Genomic DNA, 18,390 nt, shown 5'->3' with positions numbered 1-18,390 from the left:
CTGGCAACAGGCTATCCAGGCCGGACCCACGCAGGCGGATCCGGTACACACAATCGGCGGAGCACACGGGATGCTTAGCCAAGCAGCTGAAGTCCAGACCCCTGAGACACATACATACACACAGCTCAGCCCGGAAACCACGCACACGTTCAGACCCTGGCCGCATACTGACAGGCACTGCATACACGCAATAGGCACAGCTTGGAGCAGGCAGGTACCCCAGTGTGGCTCCAACTCATGAATTCATGGCCCCCTCCAACTGTGTCCCCAGCAAGCATACATCACCACATGCCTACTTAGAAGTAGCAGGAGGAGGAGAACCAAGTGCTGGATCCATAACGCTGCTCATACCCAGGAACAGAAGTGAGCCTAGGGAAGGCCCCACTGTTTAGGCCGAACCTGGCTGTCAACCAGCATCTTTTTTTTAAAGATTTTTATTGGGGAATTTGGGGGATAGGAACAGTGCTGGGGAATTGGGGGAAGGGGAACAGACAAGTTGCTGTCTTTTTGTTCTTCCGTCTAGTTGTGGAGGACATCGCTTCACCAGCCCAAGTTGGCACCATCATTGCGCTCTTCCCGGGCGAGGCAGATCAGTCGCCGGCTTCTGGAAGGCCACTCACGGAGGTTGCTGGCCGCTCACGCTGGCTGCTGGCTACACACGGTAGCCCATGGCAACCCACTGCCACAGGGGCTGCAGCCTACGCCGACGCCGGCGACGGCGACTCATGGCAGCCCAGCTCCAGGTTGAGCTGTTGTTCAGCATCTTAGCTGTGGAGGGCAGTGTCACTGGCCCTCATATGTGGGATCCGAACCGGGGCCCTCTGGCGTCCCAAACCAGTTCTTAACGATCGCGCCACTCGGCCGGCCCAGCATCTTTTTTTTTTTAAAGAAAGTTTTATTGGGAAACAGGACCCATCAGCTCCAAAACAAGTAGTTGTTTCAATCTAGTTATGGAGGGCACAGCTCCTTGGCCCATGTGGAAATCAAACCAGCAACCTTGGTGTTATGAGCCTGTGCTCTAACCACCTAAGCTAATCGGCCACCCCTGTCCACCAGCAACTTAACTGAGTTCTGTCTCATCTGAGGAAATCGTTGCACACCAGGGAGTCATCGTAGTGGACCTGTGAACCCAAGTGCCCTGCTCTCCAATGTAGTGGGTAGCCTATTCCGACTCCTTGGGTTTGTAGTCGGGCTCAGCAATGCAAAGACACAAACATGGCCATAGCATTTTGCTTTTAGGGGTTGTGCCCTGATGAGAATGGGGTCTGTGACTAAGACCCAGGAGCTGTGCCACTTCTGGTCACAGCTCTAGGTGTGTGCATGCAGCAGGTGTAAGCCCAGCCCCATCTAAACCACATGGACTGAGAGGGGTTCCCCAAAGGAAACTTGGGATACTTTTGTACATGCTGGGCAGATACCCTAACATGTTAAAATTCTTCAGAGGCTCCCCTGCCTTGCAGAGGCCCCATATCCTTTCAGCTTTCAAAGCCCTGCATAGCTGCGTCTCATGACTTCGGCTCCACCCCCACCTACCCCACCCCCAGCCATCCTAAACCACTATCCAGTTGGCTCCTTCACCCAGGTCCTATGTCCTAGAGGGCACCAACTCTGACACCTACATGGCCCCTAGCCCCAACACTGGCAGCTCCAGGATTATCTCTGCCACAGTGCTGACCACACTGGGTTCCACTGTTCCCATCTGCCTCCCTACAAGACTGAGCTCCAAGGTGGCAGGGGCCTTGTCTCCATCTGAATCCCCAGTTCCCACCTCAGAGCTGGATGGGCAGGTGAGCTTAGGAAAAGCTTGTTGGGAAGTCAATTCTGGGAGTTTCCTCTGCTAAAGGTCCATTGTGAGCATTCAGGTGAGCTGAACCCTAGTCAAGAAGTTTCCTGAATGCTTCCCTAGCCCAAGGGGGTTTGGTGGGTCTGAAACCACTGCAAGCTGTGTGCCCCAAGGTCCTACTTACCCACCTGGCACCCACTCACCCCTGCCCAGGGCTAGGCTTTGGCCTCTGAGCACTGATACCTAATAACTACCCGCTCTCCCCAAAGCTTGGAAGAGAGAGGCAAATGCACCTTGGGCCCCAACATGCCTCAAGGGCAGGATCCAGCTTCATCTTCAGCTGGCTTCCTTTCTACTCTTCAACAGCCACTCACCAGCTGGAAGACCTTGTCAAGGCCCTTTCCCTTCTTTTTTCTGCAAGTTTTCTTGATAGAGGAGGCAGCGCACACACTCCACTCACCATCAAGAGCTGGGACAGCACAAGAGGGCCCTTCTGCTAAGTTGCTGCCTAGAGCCTTCTGGCTGCCCTTGAGATAGCTGTCAGCTTGGCACCCAGCACCCACTCCCCTGGCAGGGAAGTCCTGCCAGTGACCTAGAGGCTCAAGGAGGGTATCTGGCTGTTTCAGTGGATTCTTGTAGCCACCCTGTGAGGCAAGAGGTATCACACTCATCTTTCCAGACAAGGGGAGGGCCTATGCAAAGCCAGCTTGAAAAGTGAACCAGGCTGGGATTTGAACCCAAAACAGCAAAGCTCAGGTGGCCTCTATAGCACAGGGTGCCTCGCCAAAGCAATGAACAAACCCTTATGGTGGTTACGGGGCATACTTGGGGTGGGGAGGGAAGGGATGCCGCAGCACGGCCTGGGGTCACTGGGAGATTATGGAGCGACGGGTCTGTGAAATCTGGGTCAGACTTGTGGTCAACAGGCTGTCACCCCAAATCTTTGCATAAATGGGATGCTATGGAATGGAATACTTGCCCCATCCCTCTCTGGCTCCAGCTGAATGTCTCTTTCAAGACCTGGCTCAAGTGCTATCTTCAGAGGATCCTCCCTGTAGCCCACATGGTTTGGTCCTCACCTACCCCTGCTACAGACTAACTCCCAATAGCATCCTTGTCTCACCTTTGCCCAGCCACATTTCTGCTTCAAGGGCAAAGCCGAGGAGTGGTTCTAATGCATGTGTGTTGGCCATGGGCCAGGAACACAGCAGGGGTCCAGGTAAGACAGCCGGGGCAGCTGTTCCTAACAGCAGCTCCCACCTTGCTCCTCAGGCGGCTCCAAACCACAAGTGATGGCAAGGCCACCTTGGTCTTAGGGGGGACACTACCAGCGAAGCCTGCCTCTCCAGCACAGGCAGAGCCAGACATCCATGCCCCAGTGTGGATCCCAGGCGTCTTCCCCCAGGACTCATCCCATTTAGGAAGTTGAGCAATCCACTGGGTGAGACCAAGGGCCACCAAGGCCTGGCTGCCTGGAGAGGTTGCCCCAAGGGCAGCCCTGAGGGCTCCGGGGCCTTACTGGAGGGGCAGCCCTGCCAGGCCCACCTCCAATCCTTCCCCACTACCAGCAGGGCCAGAGAAGCAGAGACCCCTGGACACCAGGAGCAAGAAAGAGGCAGGCAGGGGTAGTTGGCCAGGTTTGTGCTCAGACTGTATTCACATAGAGACACGTGGCAACTTACATTGGACAAAATGAGTAATAAAAATTGGCTTTAAATATGGAAAAACCAGGGTCCTATAATCCCATGCTACCCCACACTGGGACTAGGATGGCCATCACAGTCTGTGAAAGGCTGGGCTGGGGTCTGGGGTGCAGGCACACAGCCTCAGCCAGCCCTTCTCTCCCTCTCTCTCTCTCTCTCTCACACACACACACACATATGTACACTCACTCGCACACGCTCACACACACACCGCACAGGCACATAGGGAGGGGTGGATTATTGCTGGGCACAAGTGTCTATTGTTATGAGAGGAGTCTGGAATGTTTGAGGGTTGGCCAGGGACACCCCCCACACACACCTGGGATGGGGCATTTCTGCAAGAGTTGTCTTCAGGACAGGGCCTAGCATGAAGGATGAGGCACCCTGGGAGCTAGAAGGCAGAGGCAGACCCATCTGGGACAGCCTGGGCAGTGGACTGATGGATCCCAGGGTCAGCCCAATCTCTGGTCACACTTTGGCATAGGCCTTGGGGACGCACAGGCCCCAGATCCAGCTCTGACAAGCGCTGAGAAGGGACAGCATTGGGCCCCAGAGATGGTGGCCTGAGTCCAGGGCAGCTGGGGCAGGCACGAGTCTCACTTGGAAGTCGGTGATGGTGAGCACAGTGCTGGGGGCCCAGGGGCCTGAGGAACCTTGGAGTTTGGCAGTGGCCCCTCTGCCAGCTCCAGTGTGGGTCTTCAGAATGCTCTAGTTGCTATATACATCCGTACAAATACATAAATACAGAAAGCCCCGAGCCCCATGGATGAGAGCTGAAGGGACGCACCTTTGTCCCAGGGACAGCCCAGGCCTTGCCAAACTCAGCCAGACCAGAGGCTGAGGCGCAGAGGACCCTGGGGACAGCTCCAGCTGCGTTCCCCAGGTCACAACTTGAGTGGACAATGGGGGGGAACCACTGTGCAAAACTGTCAACAGCACTCAGAGTAGCTGCTACCGCCAACCGCCGGTGGGGGCCTCAGGCTGGGGGCTAGAGGCGGGTGGGGAGCTCTTCGTCACTGTCACTGCAGTTCCCACAGCAATCCTGGAGAGTGGGGAAGACATGAAGGGAGAGAGGCAGAGCAAGCGCCATTAGCCACCAGTGCCATCACTGGGTGGCCCTGCCAGGGCAGGCCAGGAGCTGCTCAGGGCCTGGAGCAGCAGCTCAGGCCAGACACATGTTGGACATCAATGCAGAGGTTGCTGACCACAGGCTGAAATAAGGGGGACCAGGTGGGCCCCAGGCTCTGCCAGGGCAAGGCCCCGTCCAGCCCCTCTCCCCTGGGGCCGGTGGAGGCAGGGCATGGGGAGACAGATGGCTAAGCAAGGCTAGCAGCTTGAAGGTGCTGGGGTGCAGGGAATGAAAACAGTGGGGAGGGGAAGGTGGGGAGCGGGCACCGGACTTCTTTCACCCACATCTCGCCTCTGCCATGGAAGGGCTGCCCGTGGCTCCCCGAGGCCAGGCAGCAAGGCCAACCCACGGGGAGCCCACACTGCTCACCTCTGGAAAGAGAAAAGAGGCCATGAGCCCAGCCAGGGGTCGGGGACAGGTGGGAATAAGGCCAGAGACCCTGGGCACCGCTGGCATGGCTGGAGGAGGCCCACTCACAGCACATGTGGGCACGGGCTCGGCCTCCCCCCCACCATCCCTTGAAGCCAGGCTGGAGGCCCAGGTAGGACACTACTGGGGGTTACCTGGCGACTGAAGAGTCTTTGCAGCAGTCCCTTCTTGGGGGGCGCAGGCGGCTGGCCCTTCCAATCCAGGTCTGGGGGAACCGAGCCATCCAGCCCGAAGACATTCAGCTCCTGGAAGCACTCGGTCTCCACCATCTGCCGTAGGACAGGCAGCTGTGAGAGCTGCCCCCAGGGCTGCCCCCTGGAGCCCACCCTACCAGCTGGGCAGGCCCCACCTCATTCTGCCAGGGGATGGGCACGCTGCCGGTGGCAAACTTCTGGTAGAAGTCCTGGTCGGTGGGCTCCAGCTCCACACCCTTAACCGTGGAGAACTGTTCGATGTCCAGGACATCCTTGCAGTAAATGGCCTGGGGCTGGGGGCACAAAGACAGCGCAGTCAGATAGGAATACTACATGCGCACAGGAGGACAGCTCAGCCCTGAGAATTGCTCCAGCCTTCGTCTGGTTGTGCTCTGCCCCTTGCAGCTCTCTGGTTTGGAGTAGGAAACTGGCACCCCTTGCACTTCCTAAGCATGGCAATCCCTTCTCTCTGAGGCCCAGTGTTCCCTTTGTAAACTGGGGATCATTCTCCCTCACTGACCTGCCGCAGCCAGCCAGCCCCCAGTGCCCGGTGGGACCATTAATGGGCGCCTCCTCCATCTGCACACGGCTGTAGGGTGTGCACCTGGCGAGGTGAGAGCAGGCTGAACCTCAGCAGGCCCTTTTGGCAGGGCACCCTCTGTCCTGGGTTGTTCAATAGCTTGCTCCATCCCCTCATACTTCACAGCCAACCAGAGGATTAGAACAGCCCTCCCACACCCCCAGCACTCGGCTGGGGGGAGCCCACCTCACTCCAGGTAACTTTTTTTCCCATCATTACATTGTTTTCTAAATCCTACTATTAAGGATGTCAATTAAAACATCACCATAGAAAACGGAGTAGCTGCTTTGGAAAAGTCTGGCAGTTCCCCAAAGGTTAAACATAGCATTATATGAGCCAGCAACTCCACTCCAAGGTGTATACCCAGGAGAAATGAAAACATACATCCACACAAAAATTTCTATCTGCATGCAGAGCAGCATTATTCATAAGAGCCCCAAAGTGGAAACAACGCCCATGTCCATCAGCTGATGAAGACAAACATAATGTGGCATAGTCATACACTGGACTACTATTCAGTCAGAAAAAGGAACCGGTATTTACTACAATACTGATGAACCTAGAAAACATTATGCAAAGTGAAGGAAGCCAGACACAAAAGGACTGTATAGTATATGATTCCATTCATCTGAAATGTCCAGAATAGGCAAATATATAGTGACAGAAAGTAGATTAGTGGTTGCCAGGGGAAGGGGAGAATGGGGAGTGACTGCTAATGGGTATAGGTTTTTTTTTGAGGGAGGGGAGGGGTGATTAAAAAAATGTTCTAAAACTGATTGTGGTGAGGGTTGTACAATTCTGAATATGCTAAAAACCATTTATTTAGTGATATACATTAACTGAGTAAATTTATGGTATGTGAATTAAATCCCAATAAAGCTGTTAAATACTATATTGCTTTTCACCTGCTGCTTTCTAAAAAGTTAAAGTCCAAGGCACTGATTTTCTCTCTAACCTTGAATAAAAGATGGGGCAGCGGGATGGTTTCAAGGTTAAATGAGATGTGTATGGGAAGCAGGACTGGCAGCGCCGAAGTAGGCTGCTGATATCAGGCTCAACTGCCCACAGCAATGCCCACATCACAGGGTGCTAGTGAAGCCTATATGACACAATCCTTCAGAGGTGGCAGCTCCCTAGCGAGTCCCCCACTTCCACTCACCCCCTCTATGGCCCAGCCCCACACCTCACATTCCTGCTCAATATTCCCCAAAGACCCCCATCACACTTAGAAGAGATGTCTGTCACACTGGCCCCTAACGATTGTATCATCTCAAGACTGGTCCCTGCCCTAGGACCTCACTGGTTGGCTGTTCCTTCTCCCTGGAATGCTTATTCTACGAATCTTGGCAGGGTTCTCTCCTTTCTATATTTTAGGCTTCTGCTTAACCATCAGCTCCTCAGAGACCATCCTGTCTAAAAATACACCCCTCCCCCATCATTCCTTATCTTCTTCTTAGCCTGCTTATTCTTCACTGTTGCACTTCACATTACTTAATTTTTTTCACTTGCTGGTTTATTTTGGTGTGTATTTCCACTAGAACATGAAGGTAGGACTGGGTCCTAGTGACATCTTTATCTCTGAAGTCTGGCGCACCTGGGCACTCAGATATTTGTTGAATGAATAAACAATCGCATATGTGGTTGACAGCCATCAACCTGACCTACCCATCACCTTCCTGCCTCCCCAGTGTTCCTGGTGAACTTTCAATCATAGGACCCAGTCCACTTACACATGGGAGGGGAGCAAGCACATGATCTAATCTTGACCAATCAGAACATTCTGTGACTTTCTTTAAACCGAGAAGCCTGAATTCGGTGGGAGGACAGTCAACAGGGTGAAGCAGAGCCAAGAGACGGAGTCCTGGCAAGCTGGCGTGAAGCCCTGATGTCGGGGACTAGCTAACCAAGTAAACCAATAAGCTCCACGTCGGGTCCTACCTGGGCCTCCAACCTGGCTCTAACTGTAGGTTGGGCTTCTGCCATCTGGAATCTGATGACTCAAGGATATTCTTGCCTGCAGGATGCCTGACCCACAGAGATGCTCAGTAAATGGGTAAGAATCTACAAGGGGGAGTATTTGCCCACAGAAGGGAAGTCAGCACTGCCAGGTGTGGTGGGCATCTGATGCTCTGCCAGCCCAACACCCCCGCCTCCTGCTGTCAATGGCATCTTGGCTTTCCTGTGAGGAATTAAGTCTCCCCCATTGGCAGTGGTTCAGGTGGGTGTGATCCAGGTGTGGACACTGAGGGGTCTCTGAGCAATCAGAAGCCATGAGCCTCAGACTTAGGTCCCTCCCCACGCCCCCTTTTAGGACTTCTTTTGAAATTATTGGGCAAGAGGTGCTGTCTACTGGAGTGGCTGAGCTGGTAGGATGTGGGCCTGAGCTGCTGCCACACCCTGGGGAGAACTGCCTGCTGGTGAAGACTGCACATTGACCAGTACAGGGAGGAGGGAGAGGAAGAGAAAATTCTTACAACATGCTGGAGCCCCAGATGTGCTTTGCCAAGGTCAGACATCTCCTGGGGATTTTCACTTTCATGAGCCCAGGGAATTATGTCTTGTAGACTAAAGCACTTGGCTTGGGTTTTCCGAAATTTGCACTGAAGGTGTCCTGACTCCCCATGAGTCCCCAGCCCCTACCCCGCATTGGCCCTGCCCTCAGCTGAAGTGGGTGGCACTCACATCAGGTTTGAAGGGTGGCTCCAGCATGCCCGCACCCAGACGCTTGAAGTTCAGCTTCTTAAAGAGAGGGTGCTCCTTCACCTCACGGGCACCGCCCCCACAACACCCCAGGCGCTCAGCAGGGTTCTTGCAGAGAAGCTGTAGTAGGGGAGGGGTGATCAGGGTGGCCTCGGGAGAGGTGCCCCTGCCCTGCCCCTGGCCGGGCCTCCCGCTGTCTGCCATACCTGGGAGCAGAGTGAGCGGGCCTGTGGGGAGAAGCGTTCGCAGTACTCCTCGGCCACCTCCTTCACCAGCCGTTCCACCTCCTCCCTCTTGATCTTCTTTTTCCTCTGCTGGAAGGGTGACTGGCCTGCGATCATCTCATATAAGAGGCAGCCCAGTGCCCACCAGTCTGGGCTAAATGTGTACCGTTCGTTCTTCACCACCTCTGGAGCTGGAAGGTATCAGGTATCAGGGGTGAAAGGAGTTAGGGGTGCCCCAGAAATGCCCAGTGCACATCAAGACAGATCAGTTCAAACATTCAGCCAGGCAGGCACTGTCAGTGACCTGGTGGGGACTGTGGTGAGTAGGAGAGCACACACCCCATCAAAGGGAGCTGATGCGGCCCTGTGAGGGGCTGAGTCTTCCAATTTTTCAAGAGAAGTCAGAAATCCATATTTTTAATGTGAAGCTGTTTGGCTTACTCAATGTTGGCAACCAATTCCAATTGTTTGAAAAACAATTTGATTGAAACACAAACGTAGGCCAAATGAGGTCTGTATGGCTACCAGTTTACAACCTGTGGATTTTGTATTGGAGAGAGGAAAGGAGGAGGAAAGTCATTTGCTAGATGACTGCCAGCGAGGGCAGGGCTTGAGGCGGGCTTTTCTCTACTGCCTCTTTTCATCTTCGAGGCAACCCTGGCAGCAGGTATGACTGCTTTACAGTCAGGGAAAGTGAGCCTGGGAGAACTGGAGGGTCTGGCCCAAGGACACACAACAAGCAAGGGGCAGGGGGCATACTTGGGGCCCTGTTTACGGTGTCATGTCGTCCCTGAGGAGAACTGGGGGCCTCATCTTGGCCCCTCCCCAGATGGGCAGGTCAGGGACAACAGACACAGGTTTGAGTCCCTTCTTGTCCTTCACTGGTAGCCACCTGCAGGCCCACCAATAGCTCAGTAAGTATTTAGTGACTGAATGATGTGGGTTCACACGTGTATGGGGCCCTGGCTGAGTTTTGAGCTCCTAATCTATAAAAGGACATTAGCTCTATTCCCCGAGACACAGAAGACTCCCAAACAGACATGGTGAGGCCAGGCCCAGCACAGTGAAGGGACTCACCCATGTAGCCCACGGTGCCCACACGGCCTTTGATGGTCTGGCCCTCGGGTACGTGCACAGCCAACCCCAGGTCAGAGATGCGGATGTGACCTGAATGTGGGTGGAGAAGCGGAGGGTGCATTAAGCAAGCGGGCCAGACCCCATCCCACTCCACTCCGCCCCAGCTGTGGCTCCCCACTCACCATGATCATCCAGTAGGATGTTCTCTGGCTTCAGGTCCCTGTGGGAGAGAAGGGCAGAGTCAGATGCTGCACAATTTGCCAGGCAGCCAGACAGGGCTACCCCTTCTCAGCTCATTCGCCTCCTGGGATGGGATGTGGAACAAGGTGTAGGAGCCATTTGCTGCCAGGGCAACAGACAGCCCTGCCCCTCCCTGGAAGCAGCCCCAGCACGAGGGAGCAGAAGATGGATCTATGGAGCCAGGACTCCTGGGACTTGCTAGGCAAGTGGAAGGCAGCTCCCACCCAGGGAAGCTCCCCAGATATCACCAGTAGCCTTGGCTCACCCCTGGTATTGAAGGGCTCCCCCCGTGGCACCTCCACCCTTTGGTGGCTGACTCTGCCTTTTCTGTCTGTCAAATGGGGCTGCTCATGCATCCCCTCCTGGGGCTGTTGCAAGGCTCAAATGAAATCATCACCAGTAACAGTAACAGGCAGCGCTCTCTCTGCTAAGCCCTGAGTGCCAGGCTCCAGTATACTTGACCGCATTATCTCACTCCGTCCCTGTGATAACCCACCATGCAGGAATTATATAGCCTCTACTTCCCAGGAAAGGAAATGATGTTGGGAACAGGAATTGGGGTGTAGCAATGCTGGGATTCACACCCGGGCCCCAGAGCCTGGGTTCTGAGCCTCTCCAGTTTGCCCAGTGTGGGTGATGAAAAGCCCACAGCCAGAGCCGCGCAGGGCTTAGAACAGGCTTGTGGCTGCGTGACGGCCCCAGCATACTCACATCCTTCCACCACCTCCACCCGGGCCCAGCTGCAGCACCTGGCAGGGAAGCCAAGCCCCACCTGTACACGATGCGCTCCCGGTGCAGGTCCTCCAGGCCACAGCAGATCTCCGCGGCGTAGAAGACAGCCCGTGCCTCGGGGAAGCCAGCCTGGCCCATGTGGTAGATGTGGAACTTGAGGTCGCCTCCGTTCATCAGTGTCAGCACCAGGCACAGCGCATCCTTGGTCTCATAGGCATAAGCCAAGCTCACCTGTGGCCGGGGGGGAACCCGAGCCCTCAGGCAGGGGCCACAGGCCACCTGGTGGAGGGGCTGGTACTAGCCACCCAAAAAATCTTTCTTGGTGCCACTCCTGGGGGCCTAGCCTGCTCCCCAGGCCTGGTGTCAACACCCCAAACCCGCCCTTCCCAGGCATCTCCAAGAGTGGGAGTCGGTGCCTGGAGGGGGCCGGCTGAGGGGAAGACCTCAGCCTGGTGAGTGGGGAAGGCAAGCTGGTGGCCAGGGGGCAGGGTGGGGTCTCCTGTCTGTACTTACTACAAACCTACTGTTCACTTTCTCCAGGATTTGCTTCTCATTGAGCGCCATGGCCTCCCCTTTCCGCTTCTTGATTCGCTTCTTCTCCAGCTTTTTGCAGGCATACATCTTGCCTGTTGCCCGCACCTGGCAGGCACACACCTATAGCGAGGGTAGATGGGGCAAATGGGAACCAGCGGTGCCCTTGTTGGGGGTACAGGGACTCAGAGAGGGGTAAGGGGCTGGTCCAGGACCCACCTCACCCCTCCCCTCCCCAGCCCTGTACTCTGCAGGGGTCTCTGGGCTGGCCACTCACCTCACCAAAGCCACCTTTGCCCAAAACTCGGTACTGCCTGAAGGTGTTTTTGGTCACTGGCTGCCTGTGGGCAAGAGGTTGGGGAGCAAATGGCTGAGCAGGGGCCCAAGGCCCATGACAGCCCCAAGAACCTGGCCTGCCCTGGCTCAGCCTTCAAGGAGCTCACCTTTCCAGCCACTTCCACTGCAGGAAACGGTTGAAGTAGATGCTGTCGAGGTAGTCGGCAAAAGGGGCCATGCTCAGGTACTCATGAGTCACCCTGTTGAGAATGCCCATCCTGCTAGTCAGCCCGATACCCCAGGTTCTCGGCTTGATGGGCCAGGCCCTGTCAAGTGCACGCTCAGCCCGAAAGACAGCATCCTCTGCCAACCCTCCCGCTAACCCACCTAGGATGGAGACACACACCCATGCTGAAGCTGAGGATGCTACAGAGAGGGGAGGCAACCTGCCCAAGGTCACACAGCAAGGTCAAGGCTGGAATGAGAGACTGAATCCCCTCACCAGCAGCTGAGCTGTTCACAGCCTTCTAGGCCCACGGAAGCCCCCTCTTCAGGACACAATTCTAGGCCTATGGGAAGAAGAGGCTTACCGGGTGAGCTCCTGGAAGAGGTCTTTGTAGGGCCCCTGCTCCAGCTGCTGGGTACAGTTAGTCACCAGTTGCCGGGGGACCTCAGGGATGAGGTCAGGACCCTGGGGATAGGACACAGACAGGTCAGTGCAGGGGCCCCATTGGCCAGCTGCCTACTTCTAGGGCAGAGATGGCAGTTATCTCGAGCCTGTGCTAGGGGCAGCTGCAGCCCCATGGTGTGCTAGCCTACCCTGTTGCTAAATTCAGTTCCTGCTGCGACCCTTGAGGCAGAGCCACTGGCAGGCTGCCTGGCCCACCCTCCTGGGCTCTGTGCCCGCAGTGCTGCCTGGTGAGCCTGGAACAGTTCCAGTGCATCTCTGCCCAGGCAGTGGTCATTCTTCTACCCATTACTGAGCTCTGCCCACTGCCATCATCCTACCACCACTGCTCACTCACCGTGGGGCTCAGAAAATTCTGCATTAGCCGCTGCCCACATGACTTCCGCTTCTCATCAGGGGTCACTTCATACTCAGCCTGTAGGGCGGAAGGTGGAGAGGCTTGGGTATGGGGGATGTGACAGGCCTGGGGTGCTGGGGCACACAGGGTCTGGGACCTCTGCCCACGCTGGGCCTCAGGGCTGGTCTGCACTCACCACCCCATCCAGGAAGGCAGTGCAGCGGGTCAGCTCAGGCCTTGTCGCACAGAACTCTCGGAACAGCAGGCGCCCGATGGGTTGCCGCTCGCACAGGCTGTGATAGTCACGCTCTGCAGGCAGACATGGGAGCTGCTGGGTTCCCGGACCTAGAACCTGCTGGTGGGGCACTGATGTCCACACCACCAGGCCCTGGGCCCCAACAGCAGCTTCTAGCCCTGCACTTATGGCACCCATTATCTCCTACTACATCATAGCTTGGGACTCTTGAGGCCCAGAGAGGCTAAGTGATTAGTCCAAGGTCACACAGCTAGGAGTGTGGCTCCACAGCTGGGACCCTCATCTCCCCCAACTGTCTCTGGTTCATAACACTTGCATTCGTCACAGTGTTGGGGTTGGGTGTGGTCTGTAAGGTTCCGGCCAGGCCCAGGCTGAGCCCACACCTGCTGCCTGCCTGGCGAAAGTACGGGAGGAAGCTGTGGCTTCCGGTGAACTAGAGGCTAGGCCTCCTTCCCAGGCAGTGGAAGCCGTCACAATATACTCCTTGCCCATGTGCAGGCTGTCAGAGGGGCCTGAGCAACCTCCAGTGCTGCTCAGACCAGGGGCCACAGCCCAGATGAGCAGGAACAGGGGTTTTGGGCCCTTCGGCTCAAGGCTTTGCTGAGCTCCCGGGACTGGACTGGGTGGGGCTGAGCACAGGTCTGGGGCTACCGACGCAGTCAATCTGTGGGCTTGTTCCAGCCCCCACTGCATCCTCTGTCCTGAGCCCTGCTCCCCCTAGGCCTGGCCCTTCCTTCCTCTGCTTCTCTCAGACTGCCCCAAATCTGACCCTGCCCTACTCCCCACACCCACCCCAACCACCTTCTGCTGTCCTGTTTGCTCTCTGCCCTCCACGCATCCCAAGCCCAGGAACTGAAACTAGGCTGGGTGGTGCAGCTTCCATCTTCCTGCTCCCCGGACCCTCCAACCCTGCCGTTCTGCACCAGGGTGAGGTCTCAGGGGAGGTTCCCTGGCACCAGCAGGTCCTCCTGGCCTCAGCGCCTCCTGGTCTTCACCCAGGCCTCACCAAGGCTGAGCCGCAGTTCTTCACACTGGCTGATGTGCGGGAACTGCAGCATCTGCCGCCATTTCTTGCTTTTGCCTTTGCGATTCCCGCCACCACCTGTGGGAGCAAACAGGCGCTGAGTTGGGCTGCCTTGGTGCCTCCCTTCTACCCTCAGTGCAGTCCAGAGGTCTAAAGGGCCCAACCTCAGCACAGCCCACTCTAGAGGGTGCCTTGGGCCTTTTTTGCATGTGCTCCAACATGCCCTCACTGAGTTTCAGGACACTTGTGGTCCCCTGGGCCCTCCTGCTAGGGGCTACTGGGCTGGAAGAGCCAAGAGGGTCAGCAGTAAGGTCAGGATGCAGGGGGAAGGTGGGGTTTCTGGGCAGCATCAGCTGCTTCCTACCAGGTAGTTTCTCAAGTGAAGAAAGAAGGATATGACAGTGGTGGGACCTGTGTAAGTCAAGACCCAGAAGAGAGAGATTCTAGGACATATAGGATATGCCTGAGAGCTGCGACAGCCAGAGAGCAGCCTGGGTCACCGGGCCCTGCATCAGAGCTATCGGAGACTCAAACAAGGTGGTAGCAGGAGGGATGGCACTCAGGATCCCCACTCCTGCACACAAGGGCTTCCCTGGCCTTGATACCTGCCTCATTTTACCTAGCTGACCCCCACCTGTAGCTGCTGAGAACAGAGTAACAGCTCAAATGCTTACAGAGCCATACAGGTATGGTGACTGTGGACCAGATGGGAGACAACAAGGAGTGGTGAGGAGTATGGTGAACTGGACCAGGCATGCCCCTTGTAACAGGCAGCTGTAGCACAAGTCCAGCTGTTGCTTGGTTGCTGCTGGGTGGGAATGCTGGCTCAGTGTGGCCAGCTCTTTTGAGTTTTCAAAAGCAGCTAGGAATCTGGACTGTTACATGAAATATTGGTGCATATTTAAAAAAAACACCCACTGCAGTCAAATAAATAAAACATTTTATTAAGAGAGCTAGCCAGATGTGGCCCGTGGGCCACGAGGTTGAGAATGATAGAGGGGGCCTGAATCTTGGAGTCATAGACCTTGGTTGGAATTCCAAGTCACACTTTAGGCTCATCACTTGCCCCCTATGAACCTTAATTTCCCATGTGTACTTTGGGTCCAAAGCCACCTCTGGAGGTGTTGTGAGGGTGACTAGGAGAGTCTGTGTCCTGCACCCAGTAGGGCTGTGGCAAGAGGTAGGTCCTCAGCTCCAACAACTCAATGGCAACCTCAAGCTACCACTTTCCCTTGCCTGGCCTCAGTTTCCCCTATGGTTTACCCAGCCTTGTTTCCATCAGGCCCGGCTGAAGGCAGGGGGAATGGGCTGCCTTCTAGGGAGGAAGCAGGGCTGGGTCCCTCAATGGGCTCCCCTACCTAAGCTGCCTGGAGGAGGAAGTGTTGCAGGGTACCCATTGGGAAACCTACTAGCAACCCTCCTTCAGCCTGCACCCAGAATATCCCCCAGTCGTTGCTTCACTGTGAGTGAGTAACAGACCCCCACCCCCAACTAGGCAAGGCCTCCCCACAAGGGGAACTCCTCCCCACCCCCACAGGTCCCTCACCCAACCCTCCATCCGCCTGCCTCCCCCATCAGTTACTTCCTCCTCCCCCTCCTCCCAGCCACATTAAGGCAGCAGCAGAGTCACATGCAAATATCTTGTCCTGGAACTGCCACCAGAGTCAGTGGGGCTCCTCCCCACCCTAGCCTGGTTTCCTTGCTGTGCCTCTGGGCACCTGGGAAAGGAACAACTAAGTGACCCCAGGGCAGTCCCACTTCATCCTCACAGCAGCTCTGCTAGACCTGGCCCAATTTCATAAGACCCTGAAATGAATCAATTTGTCCAAGCTCACAAAACCTGGAGGTGCCAGAGCCAGGATTCGAACCCAGCACCCTGGCACCATAACCCAAGCTCCTTTCCCAACCCAAATATGCCAGGGAATCCATTAGGTGTCAACGCAATACATACACCAAGGGTTCCCAAACCACTTAGGGCCTCAGCTCACTTGGGAAGCTGGCAAAGACCCAGCCCCAAACTGTCAGCCACTTCATTAAGGGGTTCCGATGCAGCCAGTCCACGGGCTAGGGTTCAGGACTCTGTGACAATTGGGCTTTCCTTTAGTTTTCATGTCCTGTCCACAAAAAAGGTTACTGAAGTTCAGAGAAAAGACTTATCTAGAGCCACACAGGTGGGAGGGCCAGGGCCAGGTGAGGTGAGGGTTCTCCAGTGGAGGCATGGGTCCCCAGTCTGGCCATACCCTTCTACACCTCACTCATGCCTGAGGAAGCGTCTGAAGATGTCCCTAGTCTCTGGCCAGGCAAGGCAGTGCTCTCAGCAGCCTGAGGCCTGAACTGGCTATAGCCCTAGGAAGGAGGCCTGGCCAGGCTCTCCTCACCCCTCCTCCCTGGCTGGCTGGATGACGAGGCAGAACAGAATCGGCAGATGCCCCCAGAAGCTGGGAGGAAGGCCTAGCCCCGGACTCGGACTCGATAAGGGACAGAAGATAAGGAAAGGCACTAAGGACCCAGCCTGCCATGCCCATTTCCAGACAGCACTTCCCTGAGGTCAACAAGCTCTGGGCAGGCAGAGGGCATCAGATGCTGTGCTAGCTGGGGACTCCCCTGGGCTTCCTACAGACTGTGTGGGGGCATCCTATGTCCTAGGCCTGGGTCAATCACAGTCTCGCTATGTGAGCTCGGGGCTAGTCCCTGGTCTGAGCCTTTTCCATCAGTAAAACGGGGCAGGAAGGTGAAGTAGATGACTCTTTCAGACTGGAAGCCCAGCAAAGAGTGGAAAAATGTCACGACCTCCCTGCCCTAGAGTTCCAAAAAGGGTCGTGCTCACTACTGGTCCCCAGCACCCTGGACAGGACACAGCACAGAGTGAGTGGTGATTAAGTTACCATGGTGGACAATAGCAAGAGAGGTGCAGGCTGACCACAAGGCAGTGAGGACCAGTTCTGGCGGCTCTTCTGTGTCCCCCAGGACCCTCTAGAGCAGATGCCTGCTAACATTTGGGGTTGGAGCCATGAGGAGCTCAGTACACACTCAGTTCACCAGACGGGCTCCCTCTGCCAGGCCTTGCACTTACAGTCCTCCCAGCCCAGCAAGCTCTCTTCCTTTAAAGCTGGCTCCCACTTATGTCTGTGTCCGTTTGCCCCACTAGACCCTGGGCTTCCTGAGGGCAAAAATCGTGACCTATTCTTCGGTCTCCAGTGTCATGAGACACCCAGCAAGTGGAGGTCATGTTGGTAGCATATGTATCTAGCAGCTTCCCCAAGTCGGGTGGCCGTTCATTCATTCTCCAAACCTTTAGCCTGCACCAATTCTGTGGCGTTCCAGGCTGTGCGCCGGGGTCTGGGCCCCAGGCACGTGGGGTTAGGCTGTCCCTTCCTGGGGCATCTTCTCATCTTCCACTTGGGAGAGGCCTCAGAGAAGGTCTTGGGGCCCACCGATGCCTCTTCCTTTCACTCCTCTCTCCTTCCCTCACCCTCTCATCCTTCCCCCACCGCGAGGGCGGCGGCCTGACCCCCGTCCCCTTCCTGAGCCCCGGCTACCCGGGGCAGGTGCGGAGGAGGACGCTGTACCGGAAGGGCTAGTGTCTGAGCCGGGTGTGGGGGCACTGAGCACGCTGCCCTAGAGGATCAGGCGGCTGGGGCGCCCCGCCGAGCTCGGAGGCCGCGCGTTCGCGTCCTTCGCACCCCGCCGCCCGCCCGGCCGCCTCACCTTCCCGGGCCTTAAGTAGCACCGTGTTTGCTACGATGTTCTCGAGCTCCATGGGCTGCGGCGCCACCGGGCCGCGCCGCCGGCCAGGATCGCGCGCGGGAGCCGGTGCCGGATGGCGATCGGCGCGGCTCCGCTCGGCTCGCAGTGACCGCGCCGCGGCCTCCCCGGCCTCCCCGGCCGCCGCCGCCCGCCGCGCACTCTCCGCCCCCTCCCGGAGGCCACCCAGTCGCCGGCCACCCCGCCCCGCCCCACCCCACCCTCTGTTTACTTTACTCGACCAATAACCCGGCGGGCGCTCCCCGCGCCGTCTACCCATTAGACAGCCTCTTTATCATCCTCCGCCCTCTGAGCCTGGGATTCGCTCAAAGGGGCAAGGAGGCGGGACTTAATACGTCATCTCTTCCTGGTTGGTTTGAGGTGTGGTTCGGCCCCTAGGTTCGAATTTCTGGGTCTTCGTAGGATACCGAACTGCCAATTAGGGCCGAGCCCTCCTGGAACAACGGAGGTGGGTCCTCTGGGTCACGCCCTGGAGGCCGGATGTTCAGTCTTTCTCAGCAATGCACTCTGATTGGGCCATCAGATGGGGGTGTAGCCCGGGTCCCTGGAGCGCGCCTTGGCTTTTCTAGGGTTTGTAGGGGCTAGATACACTTAATAGGATATCCTGGGCCTCTGGGCCGCGAGCTGGTTTGGGCTATGTGTCCGGCAGTATTCCTATGGGTCGGACCATCCTGGAGGGCACACATCAGAAGCGGGGAGAGGCCCAGAAGAGGCTGGCGGCC

At 56.6% G+C, this 18,390-nt stretch overlaps 1 protein-coding gene across 2 annotated transcripts; it reads right to left on the bottom strand.

Moving 5' to 3' along the window:
- Positions 1-3,409: 3,409 nt before the first annotated feature.
- On the bottom strand, positions 3,410-17,810 carry GRK6 (G protein-coupled receptor kinase 6). Of its 2 annotated transcripts, none has more exons than XM_019655660.1 (16): positions 17,612-17,810; positions 13,886-13,981; positions 12,820-12,932; positions 12,624-12,701; positions 12,189-12,289; positions 11,766-11,858; positions 11,600-11,663; positions 11,305-11,445; positions 10,832-11,022; positions 10,002-10,039; positions 9,820-9,909; positions 8,725-8,933; positions 8,501-8,638; positions 5,394-5,531; positions 5,179-5,313; positions 3,410-4,528 (listed from the first exon to the last, which is right to left on the bottom strand). In XM_019655660.1, the coding sequence occupies exons 1-16, from the start codon at positions 17,661-17,663 to the stop codon at positions 4,475-4,477; spliced, it is 1,731 nt and encodes a 576-aa protein (XP_019511205.1). In that variant the 5' UTR covers positions 17,664-17,810; the 3' UTR covers positions 3,410-4,474. The 2 variants fall into 2 exon arrangements, with proteins under 2 accessions (XP_019511205.1, XP_019511206.1); XM_019655661.1 differs by having other exon boundaries at positions 4,443-4,986.
- Between the last annotated feature and the right edge of the window lie 580 nt (positions 17,811-18,390).

Source organism: Hipposideros armiger, unplaced genomic scaffold, assembly GCF_001890085.2.
Source record: "Hipposideros armiger isolate ML-2016 unplaced genomic scaffold, ASM189008v1 scaffold_242, whole genome shotgun sequence".
In the NCBI taxonomy this organism is placed as follows: Eukaryota; Metazoa; Chordata; class Mammalia; order Chiroptera; family Hipposideridae; genus Hipposideros; species Hipposideros armiger.
This window is presented reverse-complemented; position numbering and strand designations above follow the sequence as displayed.